This window comes from Portunus trituberculatus, chromosome 3 (assembly GCF_017591435.1).
Source record: "Portunus trituberculatus isolate SZX2019 chromosome 3, ASM1759143v1, whole genome shotgun sequence".
Lineage (NCBI taxonomy): Eukaryota > Metazoa > Arthropoda > Malacostraca > Decapoda > Portunidae > Portunus > Portunus trituberculatus.
This window is the reverse complement of record NC_059257.1, coordinates 4,267,490-4,284,357: the sequence shown is the minus strand read 5'-3', so window position 1 is coordinate 4,284,357 and position 16,868 is coordinate 4,267,490. Positions and strand designations below refer to the sequence as shown.

Below are 16,868 nucleotides of genomic sequence, written 5' to 3'. Positions count from 1 at the left end.
TAAGAGAACACTTGCGAGGAGCTGTGATATTAAGGTTATAAGAAAAATAAGTAAATAAAAAGAAAATAAAAGTTTGAGAACAGTTGTGGTGTGGTAGGAAGAATGAGAGGGATTTGGTGTAGGTGTGTGTGTGGTAAGGTGGTGTGGTGTGGTAGGCAGGTTGGTAAGAAAAGTGTGTCAAAGGTAGAGGAAGTTAATACATATTGAGAGAACAAGTGTGATTTGGTTGGGTAAGGTAGCTTTGATGTGGTGAAATATAATGTGGTGTGGTAATTTTGGTGTGTGTGTGTGTAGTGATGTGGTAAAGTAGGTAGTGGTGGTGGTGGTGGTGGTGAGAAAGAAAACAAGATGAATTAATTGTGGTTTCTTAATTTCTTCTTTATTGTAGTAATTAACTGTGGCGTTTCACAATAATTTCTTCTTTATTGTAGTACGTAACATTTTCATAACTTCCCTCTAATCTGTTATTAAACTTTTATCTTGAGTACCACGTTATCTTGTAGTAGTGTCTGTATTTGAAGGAATAAAACTACTTACTCTAAAACAAGTTCTCAATCTGGGGTTCACAATATTTCCAGGGGTGCTTAGATGGCTGACTTAAGGATACATCCTTTGCAGAATACCATTACATATTGAGTTAGTGTCAGTCACTAAATCAACATTCTGTTCGATGGCAAATTACTGGGGGTTCGGTTAGATGGTCTTGTAACTCAGAGGGTTCTTGACGAGAAAAAAAGGTTGAGAAACCTTGCTCTAAAATGTTAAATTAATCATTAAAAGTAAAGATTCTTGTAAGGTTAGATCAAACATACTGTTGTGTTAAACTTTATTTGTAGCATGTATCATATTAACTTTGACACTACACCTTTATAATTTCTTAGTAGGTATCTATCTATTTTAATCAATCTATGTATGTATCTTTCCCTTCTCTTTCTTTTAATCATTCAATCAAGTGGAGTGACAAAGATTTCAACCAATGTATGTCTTAACTAGTCAACCTCTGTCCCTCCATCTCCTTACAGGCAACAAGTAGTACAGAGGATAGACAAAGATTTTAACTAATGTACAGTATATCTGTTATCCAACCAGTCAATCCATCTCCCTCCATCTCTTTACAGGCAACAAGTGGTACAGAGGATAGACCAAGACTTTGACCAGCGCAGAGTCCCCACAGCCGTCGAGCGTTACCTCTCTGCCTCGGCTGTCAGTTCAAACCGGTCTGCAACTTGGCGTAGGATTCAGGCGGCCAGGAGAGCCCACACTGGCCACCAAAACACCAAAGAGGACAAGAAAGGAAGCAATCCAGATGAAAATAGGAAGATAATTTTGTCAGAGAGAGTAGCAGAGGACAGGTTCACGCAGGAGTTTCTGTGCTGGGAGACTGAAGGGATGAACAAGAAGAGGAGGATGATGGATGACTCGGAGGAGGATGATGGGGATATGAGGAGTCTGGGTACAGTTAATCCGGATACTATTCTTGCCACTCAAACGTCGAGGGTGGAAGAGCAGGAGACGGAAGAGGAAGAGGAGGAGGAAGAGGAAGAGGATGACCAGCGGGGTTCTACAGTGGAAGGGAAGGCAGGTGGAGGCAAAGGAGGAAGAGAATTAAGAGTACGAGTGAGTTGTTTGTTTTTTTCTTGGTTTTTTGCCTGTCTCTTTATCTCTCTCTCTCCCACCCATCTCAGAGCCCACCCCAACAGTACATTTACAAACTCACTCACATTTCTTTGTATTTCCTATTCCTTGCATCCTCATTTCTTCTATTTTCTTTTCTTACTGTTTTCATTTTTTACCCCTTCCCTCCTTTTTCCTTTCCTTCTCATCTATGCTTCATTCCTATATTTAATTTGTTTCCTTCTCTTCATTTCTCTCAGTTCCTTTTAGATTTTTTTCCTTTCCTCCTCTTCTATATATCTCCTCTACTTTTCTTTTTAAAAATCAGTCAGTCTATCAACTGTTTCTCTCTCCCTCTTTATCAGTCTCCACTTCTACATATATCTCCTCAATTCTCTCTTTTTAATCAGTCAATCTCTCCTCTTCCTCCTTTAAATTAATCTATCAAATCAATCATTCTCTCTCTCTATCAGTCCCCCATGTTCCTCCTTCTCCCATTTTTTCAGCCTTCATTGTCTTGGGTTCAGCTTGTCACAAAGATGCAGTGAAGGGGTGATAGAAGCTAGCCAGGTAGGGAACCACTCACATGACCTCTGAATGATGGTGTTATGTTATCATTTGTTTGGGTCATCATATCAGTCTATCATAAGCCTTGTCATTTAGTGAAGTGTTGGGTGCTGTGACCTGTAAACAAATTCTCTCTCTCTCTCTCATTGTTCTTGTTGTTTTCCAGATTACCTCATCAGAGCAGAAGAGGAGGAGGAGGAGGAGGACTGGTCATTCCAAAGAAGACATTACAAAGAAAGACAACACAGAAGGAATCACACAGCATTAAGTTTTCGTCTCTATTTCTTTTCACATCTTAAAGAGTTGGCGCCACGTGTTGTCATCACAGTGAGTCGTGTCTGCAATTGTCACTGTTTCCACCAAAGAAATCATGCCTGCTAAGAATCACTATAGCAACACTTCACTAAACATTACACTTCATTTGAGAAACATACTATTCTCACTAAGTTCCTCTGCCTTCATCCCTTCACTGCTTAAATTTTCCTCCATCTCCAAAACGTGTGCACAAATTGAGACCATTATAGTGAATGAGAGTGCCAGTACTAAGGAAATATGACTAACTTAAATAAATCCAGTTACAGTTTTGAGATCCCCTGCCACAACAAATGCCCTGGAGAAGCTTGACCATTCTTCCTATATTTAAATCATTACAATACCCTGATTTTTAAATCCCCTGCCATAAATACTGATACCAAGGGGAAGCTTGAGTGTTCTTCCTATACATAAATCCTGTTACAATACTTGAGTTCCACAAACATTGATGCCCTTGAGAAGCTTGGGGGATTGCTTTCTATATCTGAGCCACTCAGATATAGAAAGAAAGATATTTTGCTTTTATAGATGCCTTGCCACAAACACTGATGCCTTCGAGAAAACTTAAGATTCTTTCTTTGACACCTGCAAGGAAAACTTGGGTTCTTTGACACCCTGGATAGGAGTTGGGGTTCTTCCTTATCTCTATCTTGTACTGGTGAGATGTTCCTCCAACTAGCATCTTATGAGTCAAAACACTTCTATCCAGTTGAGTAGTTGTGTTTCAGATTCAACTTAGTCACCGCTATTTGCTGAATCTGCCCTTAATTACTGACCACTGGGACACCTCTTTCCAAACCTGCTCCCAAGATTATATAAGCTACAAATTGCCAAATCCCTTTCTTCTCAGTGCTTGTCAAGATTTCACACACAGCATAGTAGTGCATAATTTGTCATGGTAAGAGTGGATATAAAAATTCTTGAGCATAAATGAGTAATAACAGTAGAGGCACTTTTCTCCCCAGCAAGTGTAATAACCCAACTTGCTGCCAAACACAACAATAGAGAGTAGTCCAGTGTTGCTATAGTGATTCTTTCCTGTGCTTCATTCATATGGTTGAAAGGGACAATAACAGGCATGCAGGTTGGCAACACAACTTGCAATCAGGTTAAGTGGTGCCTGATTTCCTCCTCTCTCTCCCATACCTTTAAAAACCTTGGCCATCTCATTAAAAAAACATTACAAATTATTTCCTCATTCTATTTTCTATTCCTCTTCAATCTGTCTTGTCTCTTCCTTCTTTCATTTTCTCTCCCTCTCCTTTTAAAAATATCTTTGTCTTTAAAAACATTCCATTAATCCTTTCCTAATTCTATTCTCTATTCTTGTCTATATTATCTCTATTCCTTTCATTCTCTCCTTCCTCTTCTAAAAATAACTTTGCTTCTCTGTCATATCCAAAAATCATTCCAGTATTCCTACAGTAAGCCCCTCACTTGCCAAATCTCAGCTTGGCGAATTTCACACTTGGCGGTAGGGTGGCCACGGACCACTGAGTGCATGCTTGGTGATTGGAATTCAAACTTGGCGGCCGCATGGCGAGCCACGCAGCTCCCCGGTGACGTCTGACCTCTCTAAACCTATCAGAACGCAGTGTGAGAGTCCCCTTCAGCCATTTTATTTGTGCCACCCTCTGTTTTGCTAGTGTGGGAACAAATTCTGGCGCTTTACCACCACCATGGCCTCTACCAGGGCAACAGGTGGTACCAGTGGGGGGAAGGACAATGGTGGCAGCAAGGACGAAAGTGGGCGAAGGAAACGGGAAAAATGGGAGTTACAACCTTTATTATTATTAGCTTTATTTATTGTTTATTGGTCTGTTTTGTACATGTGTACATGTGTTTTGTATATGTGAAGGCAAAAGATTTTATTTCACCTCAAAAGATGGTATTTAAGGAGTCAAAAGAGGGACTTTGGCAATGACCAAAGACAGATTGAGGCATTTTATATGATTATAAAGAACTCGTGCTTGGCGAAATTCACATTTGGCAGTAATTTCACCAGACTAATTAATTCACCAAGTGCGGGGCTTACTGTATTTTCTCTCATCATCTATTTATCTCTTCCATTATCCCTGTCCCCTTTCCCTCATCTAAACACACCTTAGTCGTCTCTCATATCCAAGACATTCCATTAATCTCTCCCAATGCCTTTATATCAGCACAATTATATTCCATTACTTATTTATTTATTTTTTTTTATAGTACCACACACCACACCACCCGCCTGCCTTCCTGTGCCGGTTGTGTCAGTAAAGCTACACATTTATATTACCTACTGTATGTAACCCAGATGAGGAATGTATGTAAACTTATTAAATACACATAGACTATTTAAAGAGGTTCTGTGTTTTGTTATATCCTGTTCTTTCTCCATTTTCCCATCTCAGTTCTCCCTTGCCAACCTCTCTTATCATTAAACTTTCTATTCTTTGTCTTATTCATCTTTCTTTGTTTCATTCATCCACTTTCTCATCTCTCCTAATCTCTTCCTATTGTCTTGTCTTTATCCTCATTCATTATACCATTTTTCTCTCTCCTGGTGTCTCTCCCTTTCCTTTCCACATCTTAAAATCCTGCCAACCTTATCTCTTTCTATGCATGCCTTCCTCCACACATCCTCTCTCTCTTTCACTCCTTGCAATGAATACAGATTGTGGACTTACTTGGCAGAGAGCAGTGCCTTCTAACCTTCACTTCCCTCATTTTCTCCATTTCTCTTCTTTTCTATCCCTCATCTCTCTATTCTCTTCTTTATTCATCCCTTATTTTCTCTCCATTCTCTCCTCTTTTTATATCATTCATTAACATTCATCATTCCTCTTAGATCTAAATCTCTTCATTCCTCTCTGCCCAGTGAATGCCAATGAGGACCTCCAGGCAGGTCAATCCTTTCCCTCAGGCTGGCAGGGAGGGCGAACAGTACATGGTGACACAAACTGCAATATGAACCACAGATTAACATTATGGACTTAAGATACAGGTGTTGTTGGTTGATTAATTTAGTGTTAAAAAGTGGTCATATAATACAGATTGAATGATGTGTTAGTTTTGGTTGTTGAAATTGGTAATGTTGTTAGCTGACGCACAGGTAAAGGTAGACTAAATGCTCGATAAATTTGTACGTAATGTATTATTTGATATGCTGCTACTTAATGACAAGAATTTGGGCTTTAATGAACTGAAAGGCAGATTAATTTTGTGAGTACAGTATTGGTTGACACATAAGTTAGAAACTCACATCAACAGTTGACTCCTCCGTTCTGAGGTGGGCAAAGTCGTTTGTGAGGTGGATGGACAGCTGGTTGGCATGCTCCAAAATCTCCTTGCGCTTGTGAGACAATATGCTGTGAGTGATATCCTCGCAGAAAGTTCAGTTCAGCATCCTCAGCACCTCCAGCTCCTGTGTATGTGAGAGGAGGGAGAAACAACACAGCAATGAGCACAAACTCCCACACAGACTGTCAGTGTGTTAACAGGACAAGTTCAGTGAATTGGTGAAGGGTTCTCGACACGCCCGCCACTGCAGGCCTCCGCACTCTAGCCTATATGGTTTGTCATCATATATGCACACTAAGAGACATTGCCCTATGTGTACAACATAATCTGTGAGCAACACACTCAGCTAAATTAATTTTGTAAATAATACCACATGTTGCAAAACAATCAATGACTGGAAATTGAGCTTAACTGAACTGAGTGCCAGATTAATTTAGTGAGTACTGAATCAGTTGACAAACTGGAAACTCACACTGACAGCTGACAGACGACTCCTCCATCCTGAGGCAGACGGACTGCTGGCCAGCATGTTCCATGATCTTGCCCTTGCAAAACAGCACACTAAGAGCAACGTCCATCATCAGCATCTCCAGCTCCTGTGTGTGTGTGTGTGTGTGTGTGTGTGTGTGTGTGTGTGTGTGTGTGTGTGTGTGTGTGTGTGTGTGTGTGTGTGTTTACCTATTTGTGTATTACAGGGCCCGAGCTAAGCTCTCTGTGACCTGTCTCCTTGTCCATTCCTGTCATATCTCTCTTTCATCTGATTGACACACACCGCGTCAACGACATGACTGCTCAGTTTATTCCACTTATCAATGCTACGATGCGGGAAACTGTATTTTCTCACGTCATTTAGACAGATGTCCTTTATTAGCTTTTTTCCATGTTCTCGGAGATAATTACTTGTGGTCACCTTTATCAACTCTCTGTCCAGTATGTCAATCTTGTTCACCAATTTATACATAGTTATCATGTCTCCTCTTGTTCTCTCTTCCTCAGTCTTTCCTCATAGTCTAACTCCCTGAGTCCTGGTACCATCCTTGTTGCCAGCCTCTGTACCCTTTCTACCTTCTTCACATTTTTCTTCATATGCGGTGACCAGACACATGCTGCATATTCTAGCTGGGGTCTTATTAAGGTACATAATATCTTCTTCATCATTCCTTCATCTAGGTAGTGGAATGCAAGGCCAATATTTTGAAGCATGTTGTATGTTTTCCAAAAAATCTTGTTAATGTGTTTCTCCGGTGACAAAGTGTTTTGCACGGTTACTCCTAAGTCTTTCTCCTCATTGGTCTCTTTAATTTTCTCATCACCCAGCCTGTAATCCCAGTTTGGTCTGTATCTACTTCTTCCCATTTTCATAACATGGGTCTTGTCTATATTAAATTCCATCTGCCACTCTTTACTCCACTCATATATTTTATCAAGATCTTCCTGTAACTTGTTACAATCTTCCACATTCTTTACTCTCCTCATAATTTTAGTATCGTCCGCAAACATGTTCATATAACTGTCAATTCCTACTGGCATATCATTAACATAAATCAAAAACATGATGGGACCCAGCACTGACCCTTGTGGAACTGTGCGTGTGTGTGCGTGCGCAGAGGCATAAATGTATATGAGGGGAGCAGAAGAATGTTTGTTTGTTTGTTTGTTAGTGTGATGGAAGAAATGTTTGTGTGTGTGAGAGGAGGGAGAAACAATACGGCAATGAGCACAAACTCCCACACAGACTGTCAGTGTGTTAACAGGACAAGTTCAGTGAATTGGTGAAGGGTTCTCGACACGCCTGCCACTGCAGGCCTCCGCACTCTAGCCTATATGGTTTGTCATCATGATACACACACCCTGCACACTAAGAGACATTGCCCTATGTGTACAACATAATCTGTGAGCAACACACTCAGCTAAATTAATTTTGTAAATAATACCACATGTTGCAAAACAATCAATGACTGGAAATTGAGCTTAACTGAACTGAGTACAGAATGAGAAACTGGAAACTCACATTGACAGCAGACGGACGACTCCTCCGTCCTGAAGCAGATGGACAACTGGCCAGCACGTTCCATGATCTTGCACTTGCAAAACAGCACACCAAGAGCAACATCCATCATCAGCATCTCCAGCTCCTGTGTGTGTGTGTGTGTGTGTGTGTGTGTGTGTGTGTGTGTGTGTGTGTGTGTGTGTGTGTGTGTGTGTGTGTGTGTGTGTGTGTGTAATTCACTGTTTGATTTGCTGCAGTCTCTGACGAGACAGCCAGAGGTTACCCTACGGAACGAGCTCAGAGCTCATTATTTCCGATCTTTGGACAGGTCTGAGACCAGGCACACACCACACACCGGGACAACAAGGTCACAACTCCTCGATTTACATCCCGTACCTACTCACTGCTAGGTGAACACCACCTACACGTGAAAGGAGACACACCCAAATATCTCCACCCGGCCGGGGAATAGATCCCCGGTCCTCTGGCTTGTGAAGCCAGCACTCTAACTACCGTGTGTGTGTGTGTGTGTGTGTGTGTGTGTGTGTGTGCGTGCGTGCGTGCGTGTGTGAGAGAGGAGGGAGAAACAACACAACAATGAGCACAAACTCCCACACAGACTGTCAGTGTGTTAACAGGACAAGTTCAGTGAATTGGTGAAGGGTTCTCGACACGCCCGCCACTGCAGGCCTCCGCACTCTAGCCTATATGGTTTGTCATCATGATACACACTCGATACATTGCCCTGAACGTAGAGCACACTCCATGAGCACTTCACCAGTGATGGTAATGATCCACACACATACATATACATTACAAATAAAATGTCAAACTAGGATAAAAACTTTCAAACTTTAAAACAAAATTTATGACCTCAAACACCATAAAAATAAATGATGAATAAATAAACAAATAAAATTAAAATGTTCTAAAATTAATAAAAAATCAGTAAAATACATAATTAAGTAGTACATCACAAAAAGAAAACATCCCAGGAAACAGAAAAACAAAGACAAATCAGAAAAAATATAAAAGAAAGAAATGACAAAATAACACACAAGACAATAAACACAATGAACAAAAGGCAATGAGGGGAGCAGCAAGAGACGGCCAGCCCTACACAAGGCAGAACAAGCAGGACATACCAGCACACTGTGAAGGAGTATGAGGAGGCCGTCACACACAATCTTGACTCTGACGGCTGACTCGAAACAAACACTGGGATGAGACACTGGCCCTTCAAACCTCCACTGCACCAATGTGGCCGGACACTGTACTCTTATGTGGTGTACCAGCTCTGCCCAACCACCACCACACACACACACACACACCTGTCAATAAACCATAAGATAACAATAAAGTAAATTAGAATAAAACAAGATCATTCAATTTGCAGGATGGTGGAGAGGTGAAGAAAGATTACAGATGGTGAGAGATGTAGGAGGGAGAAGAATGGTGGAGAAAAAAAAAAAAAAAAAAAAAAAAAAAGTAAGAGTATGAAAAAATATAGGGAAGTTATATCATATTTTATCATCACACAGTTCATTTCATCACATCCCCACACCACACACACTCTCTCTCTCTCTCTCTAGCAACACTCACCAACTTCTATAAACTTTTTGAAACTCCTCCATCCACTTGAAACTTGGTCCATTTCCTGACAATGTTGGGTGTCGTCAGTGGGTGGATTAGTGCCTGCTGGTGGAAGGGAGATGGCAGGTGGATGGAGCAGCAGGTGGAAGGTAAGCTCTGTCACACCACACTGCCGTTAAGGTAAAAATAATAAAGGGAAAATAATAAAAGCAATCCATCTTTGTCTTAATTAATATTTCAAGACACTAAATGGTATCTGTAAAATGATAAAAAAAATATATAATAAAGGTAAAAATAATTATACTAATCCATCTGTCTGTAAACTAATATTTCAAGACTATAAACAAAAATAGATATAAAAAACAGGAAACTATACACTACTGAACAAAATATATCAACAAAACATAAATAAGTGAAGCATACCTCTCTCTCTCTCTCTCACACACACACACTTACCTCATTCCTTCCACAAGACAGCAGTAACCTGATCAAACACAGCAGCAGGTGACATCAGGAGTCCCAGCCAGGTGGATCGCCCCAGCTCGTCTCCACTCATCCGTCCACCAGCAGGACCTTCCCTTGCCCCGCAGAGACGAGGTGGATGTGCTGGTGACCTTCATCCACGTCCCCAGTACAGCCTTATCCACGTCACAAAAACCACCACCACCACCACCACAGCAACTTTCATCCAGTCTTAGTCTGTTCACATATTCAACTCACACATACTTTTCACAAATGTATATAAATCTATCCTTCACAAAGACAATTTACTCTCTCTCTCTCTCTCTCTCACAAATTCTGGAACACACACTAATTCCTTCTTCCTTTCTCAGCCATAAACTAACAAAAAACATGCATACATAAAATATTTATCAAAACTCTCAAAAAGGCAAAGCCCCCACACACACCAAACAAAAATATATAAAAATAAATAAAATAAAATAAATAAATAAACTTACAAAAATAATCATCAATTACCACCTCCAATCTCAATTGATAAATAAATTCTCTCTCTCTCTCTCTCTCACAACACACCCACACACACCAATAGAGAAATCAAACAACACCAGTAGCTCTTCCAAAACACATCCACTTTATTTCTCTCACAAAACGGCAGCTACAGTTTTTTTTTTTCCTCATCCACACCAGCCTAGGTGGACTCCTCCGTCCTGAGGCGGGCGGAGCCGTTTGTGAGGCGGATGGACAGCTGGTTGGCGCGCTCCACGATCTCCTTGCGCTTGCGAGACGATACACCATGAGCGATCTCCCCGCAGAAAGTTCTGTTCTGCATCATCAGCACCTCCAGCTCCTGTGTGTGTGTGTGTGTGTGTGTGTGTGTGTGTGTGTGTGTGTGTGTGTGTGTGTGTGTGTGTGTGTGTGTGTGAAAGTGTATGGGTGGGAAGGGGAAGAATGTATGTATATATGTATGCATGTATATTTGTTTGTTAGTGTGATGGAAGAAATGTTGTGTGTGTGTGTGAGGAGGGAGAAACAACACAGCAATGAGCACAAACTCCCACACAGACTGTCAGTGTTTTAACAAAGAAAAGTTCAGTATGTTGAAGGATTCTCGACACGCCCGCCACTGCAGGCCTCCGCACTCTAGCCTATACGGTTTGTCATCATGATACACACTCATGCACACTAAAGAGAGACTGCTACATGTACTCAAAGATTCTTAAGTACAATTCTTCTTGGCACTAGTTATGGTTGGTTTTCTGCTCAAATTTCCTTAGTGAGCAAAAAAGGTAAGTGATCTGGATCATATTGTGTTGTGCTGCACTGACCTCAGATGTCAAGTTATCATTACACAGCCTAAATTTACGAACAGTTAAGTTAGATTTGAAGAAAGACACCTACTCCTATCTACCACTCTCCCACACTCCCCAGAACCAGAGTAACATCCACCTACCTGACCATTATGTTAGGATAGAAGATAGACAAGAAAAACAAGACATCCATTCCCTAAATACCACTTCTCCCTCACCTGTGTATGATGAGAGGTTAGAAGACAAGATAAACAAGACGCCCACTCCTTACCTGCCACTTCTCCCTCATCCATGTATTATGTGAGGTTAGAAGACAAGAAAAACATGACATTCACACCCTTCCTACCACTTCTCCCTCACCCCCCAAAAACCAGAATAATATACACCTACCCACATTATCTAAGGTTATAAGAACGACCAGAAAACCAAGCCACTCTCTGTAACCACCATCTCTAACACAACACAAACCAGAATGATAGTCACTTATTCACATATTAATTAGGTTAGGTTACAAGACACAGGCATAGGTGAGGTTAGAAGAAAGACAGAGCATAATTAACAGACCCTTGATGCACAGACTCTTTACACTGACCTTCCTCTTTGGCCCTAAACCAACACTACCCTCGTCACTGTTTTCACCCATAGCATTTTTGTAACAGCTACAACCAGTGAGTGTATAATTGTTTCAGGTAGCTGAGGTGTTGCTATGCTATTATCTAATGACATGTAAATCAATTAAAACTTTTCTTTCTTGTTAGGTTAGGTTAGAATAAAGACAAGAAACTAAGACACCTACTTACATACACTCAGCATCACTCCCTCACTAACCACAATACCCACCTACCCACTCATTAGGTTAGGTTGGGTTATAAAAAAAAAAAAAACCAAGGCACCCACACTCTACCTCAAGACCAGCTCACACGAGGCAATCTGTGGCCGTGATTGTTGCCAGCCACTGCAAGCTTGCATTGAACACTCCTAGCCACAATACATTCACACTATAGTGGGTGGGAAGTAGTGGCTGGCTGGCTGACTGGCAGTGTGGTGTGCAAGTGCCTGTCCTGTGTCCAGTGTTCATGCTCCACACCCTTTAGGTATTTTTGCTCAAACTTGTAAATTAAAGTGTCTATGGGGTTGATATCCCAACCAGTTAGAACAAACATCAATTGTCATTATGAGCACTTACAACACACCACCTACAATATTATCATCTAACATTCACGCAATACTTGAGACCTCCGAGTCCCTACATGTGACTCGCACAGTTCCACACGGTGTGTAGAGAAAGAAATGAGAAAGGTTCACTATTAACTCATTTATTAGACACTTTTGCTGCCAACAGTAAGTTTGGGTGGTGGAGTGGACACCAACATTGTCACACAGGAGGTGAAAGACTGACCTGTTTTGATGAATAAATTAATTAACAATGAATATTTCAAACTGAAAATTTGCCTGGAACAGCGCATCATTTGCATTCACTTAAAAGAAAGTGAAAATGCAGGGTAACGTGTCCATATCTTGCACAATTAGGTTTCAGCTATTTAATGAAAATTAAATCATAATAGTTCTGTTGATGTGTTAGATGTGCTCATAATGACAATTTATCTGGTTGCAATATCAACCCCATACACACTTTTATATACCAGTTTGAGCAAAAATAACTGATTGGTGTGGAGCACAAGGGCACCTGCACACCACAATAACCATTTCATCAAACATTCCTTTCCGAAGGCTATTTTCATTCCATAGACTAGGAGTTGGGTCCCAGACATGCTGTTGGTCCCTCACTAGCCACAAAATCTTTTCTGCCTCTGATCACCACATCTTCCACAACTTCCCACATGATGTCACAATGCACACAAAGTCGCTAGCGGCTGGACAAGACCAACGTGTCAGAGCATAATTTGAGCTGCCACGCACTAAATTCCACCTAATACTTGTATCGGCTGACAACCCAAGCTGCAAACTGTGCCGTGTGAACCGCTTTTACACCTCCACCCTCATGTCACACTGATTTCATAAGGTAAGGTTGGGCTAAATTAGGTCAGCTTTGGTCAGGGTAGGTTAGATCAGCTTAAGTTAGGAAAAAAATATATATATATATCCATCCCACACCCCAAAAAACATAAGAACCAGCAGCAGCAGCAGCAGCACTCACCCGCACATTATGGACGAGAACCTTCCTGAATCCATTGGGCAGCATGTGTTTGGTCTTGGAAGCAGAGCCGTAGCCAACATTGGGCATGAGGTACTGGCCCTTGAACCGCCTGCGCACCCTGTTGTCAATACCTTTGGGCTTCCTCCAGTTAGGCTGTGGGAGGAGACTGTGTTAGACTGGAGGAGGAGGAGGAGGAGGAGGAGGAGGAGGAGGAGGAGGAGGAGGAGGAGGAGGAGGAGGAGGAGGAGGAGGAGGAGGAGGAGGAGGAGGAGGAGGAGGAGGAGGAGGAGGAGGAGGAGGAGGAGGAAGGAGGAGGAATAAGAGGAAGATGAATAATGGAATAAGAGCAAAAAAAAAAAAAGAGTAAAGGAGAAAGAGAAAGAAGAAGAAAAGTAAGAGAAAGAAAGATGAAGACAATACAAAAATGAAGATGAGTACCAGTCAGATAGAAGATGAAGGTAAAAGTAAGAGGAAAGAGTACAAGGAAAAGGAATAAGAGGAAGAGGAGGAATAAGAATAAAAGAGTAAGAGTAAAAGGAAGAAAAGTAATGAGTAATAGAAGAAGTAATAAGATGTAATATATAACAGGAAAAGGAGGAGATGAAGAGGGAGAGAAGGAAGGTGAAAAGAAAGATGTGAAGAGGTAGAATGTTAATAAAATGGTGTAGATAGAAGGAAGAGAAGAGAAGGAAGGTGAACAGAAAGTAATGAAGTAGAAAAATTAAGAAAATGATGTAGAGAGAAGGAAAAGAGAATGGATAGATGAGGAAGAGGAAGAAGAGAATGTGTGAAGGAGGAAAAAATAGATGTCATATTAATAAAAGAAGAAGAGAAAGAAGTGCAGATGGAGAAAGGTAAAATCTACTGAAAAGTCTACATAATTACATAGTGCATCTCTCTCTCTCTCTCTATGATTTATCTCTGTACACAATTTTTCTTTCTTTATAATTTTCTTTCTCTATTTCTCTTTATGATGTACTGCTCTCTCTCTCTCTCTCTCTCTCTCTCTCTCCATGATCTATCTCTGTACACAATATTTTCTCTCTATAATTTTCTTTCCCTATTTCTCTATTATGTACCACTCTCTCTCTCTCTCTACTCACCCTTATCTTAACATAGCGGTCACTCTGGTGGCGGATGAACTTCTTAATCCGCTTCTTGACAATCTTGGGTTTCTTGAGTGGTCGGATTGCCATGGTGCCTGTCAAGAGAAGGGAGACATGTACAGTGGGTTAAGATACAAGGAAAAGGAGATCATGTACTTTAGAAAATGCTCAGTTAAGACACAAGGGAAGGAAGGTCATGTACTACAGATGCTGGGTTAAGGTACAAGGGGAGATCATGTACTATAGATGCTGGGTTAAGGTACAAGGGAAAGGAGATGTACTATAGAAGATGTTCAGTTAAGACACAAGGGAAGGAAGGTCATGTACTATAGATGCTGGGTTAAGGTACATGAGAACAGAGATGTGTAGAGGGTGGTGTTAGAAATAGGTGTCTCTGTACTCTGGGATAATCTGTCTCTATTGTGGTTGTATTGTTCTGTTTTTGTACTGATAATGGGTAAGAGGACAGTGGATAGATATCATCAACATGGCTTTTAATTTGACATTTGACAACTCTCCCCTGTGAAGACGATCATTACTGCTTGACAATTCAGACAGAAAAAGACGATGGAAAGAACCAAAAGTTGATCAAAAAAGAAGTTGACGGGAAAAGAAGATAATGACCTAATGTGACGTTTGTTTTGCAGGCAGGCAGGCAGTTCCAGAGTGTACCACAGAGGGACAAATAACTTAAAGAATTTGTAATGAGAGAGAGAGAGAGAGAGAGAGAGAGAGAGAGAGAGAGAGAGAGAGAGAGAGAGAGAGAGAGAGTGTGTGTGTGTGTGTGTGTGTGTGTGTGTGTGTGTGTGTGTGTGTGTGTGTGTGTGTGTGTGTGTGTGTGTGTGTGATACTTTTCAATTTTCCTTTTTTTAAGTAATAGCGGGAACCAGCAAAGGACAATAAAAATATAGAAGACTTGAGAAGTTCATGGATGTGGATAACAGATGGAACATTCTTTTCTTGTTTCTTAGATAGATAAAAAAAAGGGGGAGGGTGGCAGTACTGAGATGCCAGTCCCCATGCAAGTCAATTCTTATTCTCTTTATTCTCAAATTGCACAACACGCTCCCTAACCTACTCTTCAAAGACCTTTATCCCATTCTTTTGGCTAACTCCCTCGGACCTGCTCGGTGACTGGCATGTAAGTGTGAATGGGTTAACCTGGAGTACCTGTTTACACGAGGCAGTGTTAATGCCCTAAGAAAACAAAATGGAAGGAAAATACACTAATAAATAAATAGAAGCATACAAACACAAGGAATACGAGTTACAAAAATCAATCAATAAATAAGGTTCAATATGAGAAAGCGCAAATATCAAAAAAAAAAAAAAAAAGCACGCACACACACAGTTAGAACAAAAATTCATGACATTAAACAGAAGAGGAAAAGAAAAAAAAAGAAAACATACATTAGGTTAGGTTTCGAAAAATCTTCATCCATTCACTACAAATATCGGGAGTCGTTACGCTACGAAATAGTCAACACTGGGAAAATGAATAGCTACCGTAATTTCCTCACCCTCAACGCGGACATGTGGCGAGAAAATAATAAATAAAAGAAATAAATAAACCGGCCATTACTGGAACCACACAAAAATTTTAATATTCCACTAATTAATCACGCCACGTCCGCAGTGAGTCCCTAGATGCTAACAAGACACTGGAAAACTCACATCACAGCCACACTTACTGAACAAAACAACAATGCAAACAACTCGGCCAAAAAAGTATTCACGCTCCCAACACGAGACTTCCACAACACGCTAGTTCTTCCCGTGTTTCTCGATAATTACTCCCCTTCCACCTGTCACACTCACCTCTACTTGAGTGCCAGGTGTTAGTAATGTTATGAATAGTAGTGTGATCGTCCCCTTGCCCTTAAAAATGCAGAAAATTGACGTTAAATAGGAGGATACGCCGCGACCCTACCTTCTGTTTGTCCCACGAGGGAGAAGAGAGTGAGAAGCGCATCTTGCTTTAGGGAGTTTTAAAAAGTTTTGCTTATAATTGTCTTCTTTTGATATTTTACATATTTTGAGGCGTTAAAAAATTATACTGAATATTATTATGGTGTGGTTTAATCTTTGAGTTTGCGGAATGTTTGTGATTTGTGAATATGTTTTGTACTTGGAATATATGTCCACCTACATGAATAAGTATTTTCTTTGTCTGTAATGTCCATTTAAGATATTTTGAGTTCTTAAATGTTATAAAACACTTACTTCTATGAGTGTAGTATGTTTCAGTATGCAGCTTCAATCAATATCTTTGATGTTTTGAAAGTCTGAAAATATCTTAAAACTCTTTTTTACTCTTCTAACCACAAACTATAGCATTAATCGTTACATAATATTCACAAATATCTTTTTATCATAATTAACTTTGAAATTGGATTGAATATTTCTGGTAGAGAAATTTGTCCCTGGGATGAAGATTACAGGTGAAACTAGAAAATGGCGGCTGTCGTTGACGTCATTCC

The 16,868-nt window shown here is 40.6% G+C and overlaps 2 protein-coding genes and 1 long non-coding RNA gene across 9 annotated transcripts in view; 1 reads left to right on the top strand and 2 right to left on the bottom strand.

The window, feature by feature from the left end:
• The window catches only part of LOC123507450 (zinc finger protein 423-like), a 60,228-nt gene extending 55,393 nt beyond the window's left edge, over positions 1 to 4,835 (top strand). For 5 of the 6 annotated variants that reach the window (XM_045260357.1, XM_045260373.1, XM_045260347.1 and 2 more), the window contains 2 exons: positions 1,119 to 1,617; positions 2,348 to 4,835. In XM_045260357.1, coding sequence (XP_045116292.1) covers positions 1,119 to 1,617; positions 2,348 to 2,449 — 601 coding nt within the window. In that variant the 3' untranslated portion in view covers positions 2,450 to 4,835. The remainder of the gene's footprint in view (positions 1 to 1,118; positions 1,618 to 2,347) is intronic. The other variant, XM_045260339.1, reaches the window with a different exon arrangement.
• LOC123507485 lies at positions 815 to 6,458 on the bottom strand. Its single transcript, XR_006675662.1, has 3 exons — positions 6,245 to 6,458; positions 5,735 to 5,896; positions 815 to 5,432 (listed from the first exon to the last, which is right to left on the bottom strand). It is a non-coding gene; the product is annotated as an uncharacterized LOC123507485 (long non-coding RNA).
• Positions 6,459 to 10,424: 3,966 nt separating this feature from the next.
• On the bottom strand, positions 10,425 to 16,377 carry LOC123507438 (60S ribosomal protein L32-like). Of its 2 annotated transcripts, none has more exons than XM_045260313.1 (4): positions 16,319 to 16,377; positions 14,386 to 14,483; positions 13,283 to 13,435; positions 10,425 to 10,664 (listed from the first exon to the last, which is right to left on the bottom strand). In XM_045260313.1, exons 2-4 carry the CDS (start codon positions 14,476 to 14,478, stop codon positions 10,506 to 10,508), a joined length of 405 nt encoding a protein of 134 aa, XP_045116248.1. In that variant the 5' UTR covers positions 14,479 to 14,483; positions 16,319 to 16,377; the 3' UTR covers positions 10,425 to 10,505. The 2 variants fall into 2 exon arrangements, with proteins under 2 accessions (XP_045116248.1, XP_045116255.1); XM_045260320.1 differs by lacking the exon at positions 16,319 to 16,377 and adding an exon at positions 16,207 to 16,304.
• Between the last annotated feature and the right edge of the window lie 491 nt (positions 16,378 to 16,868).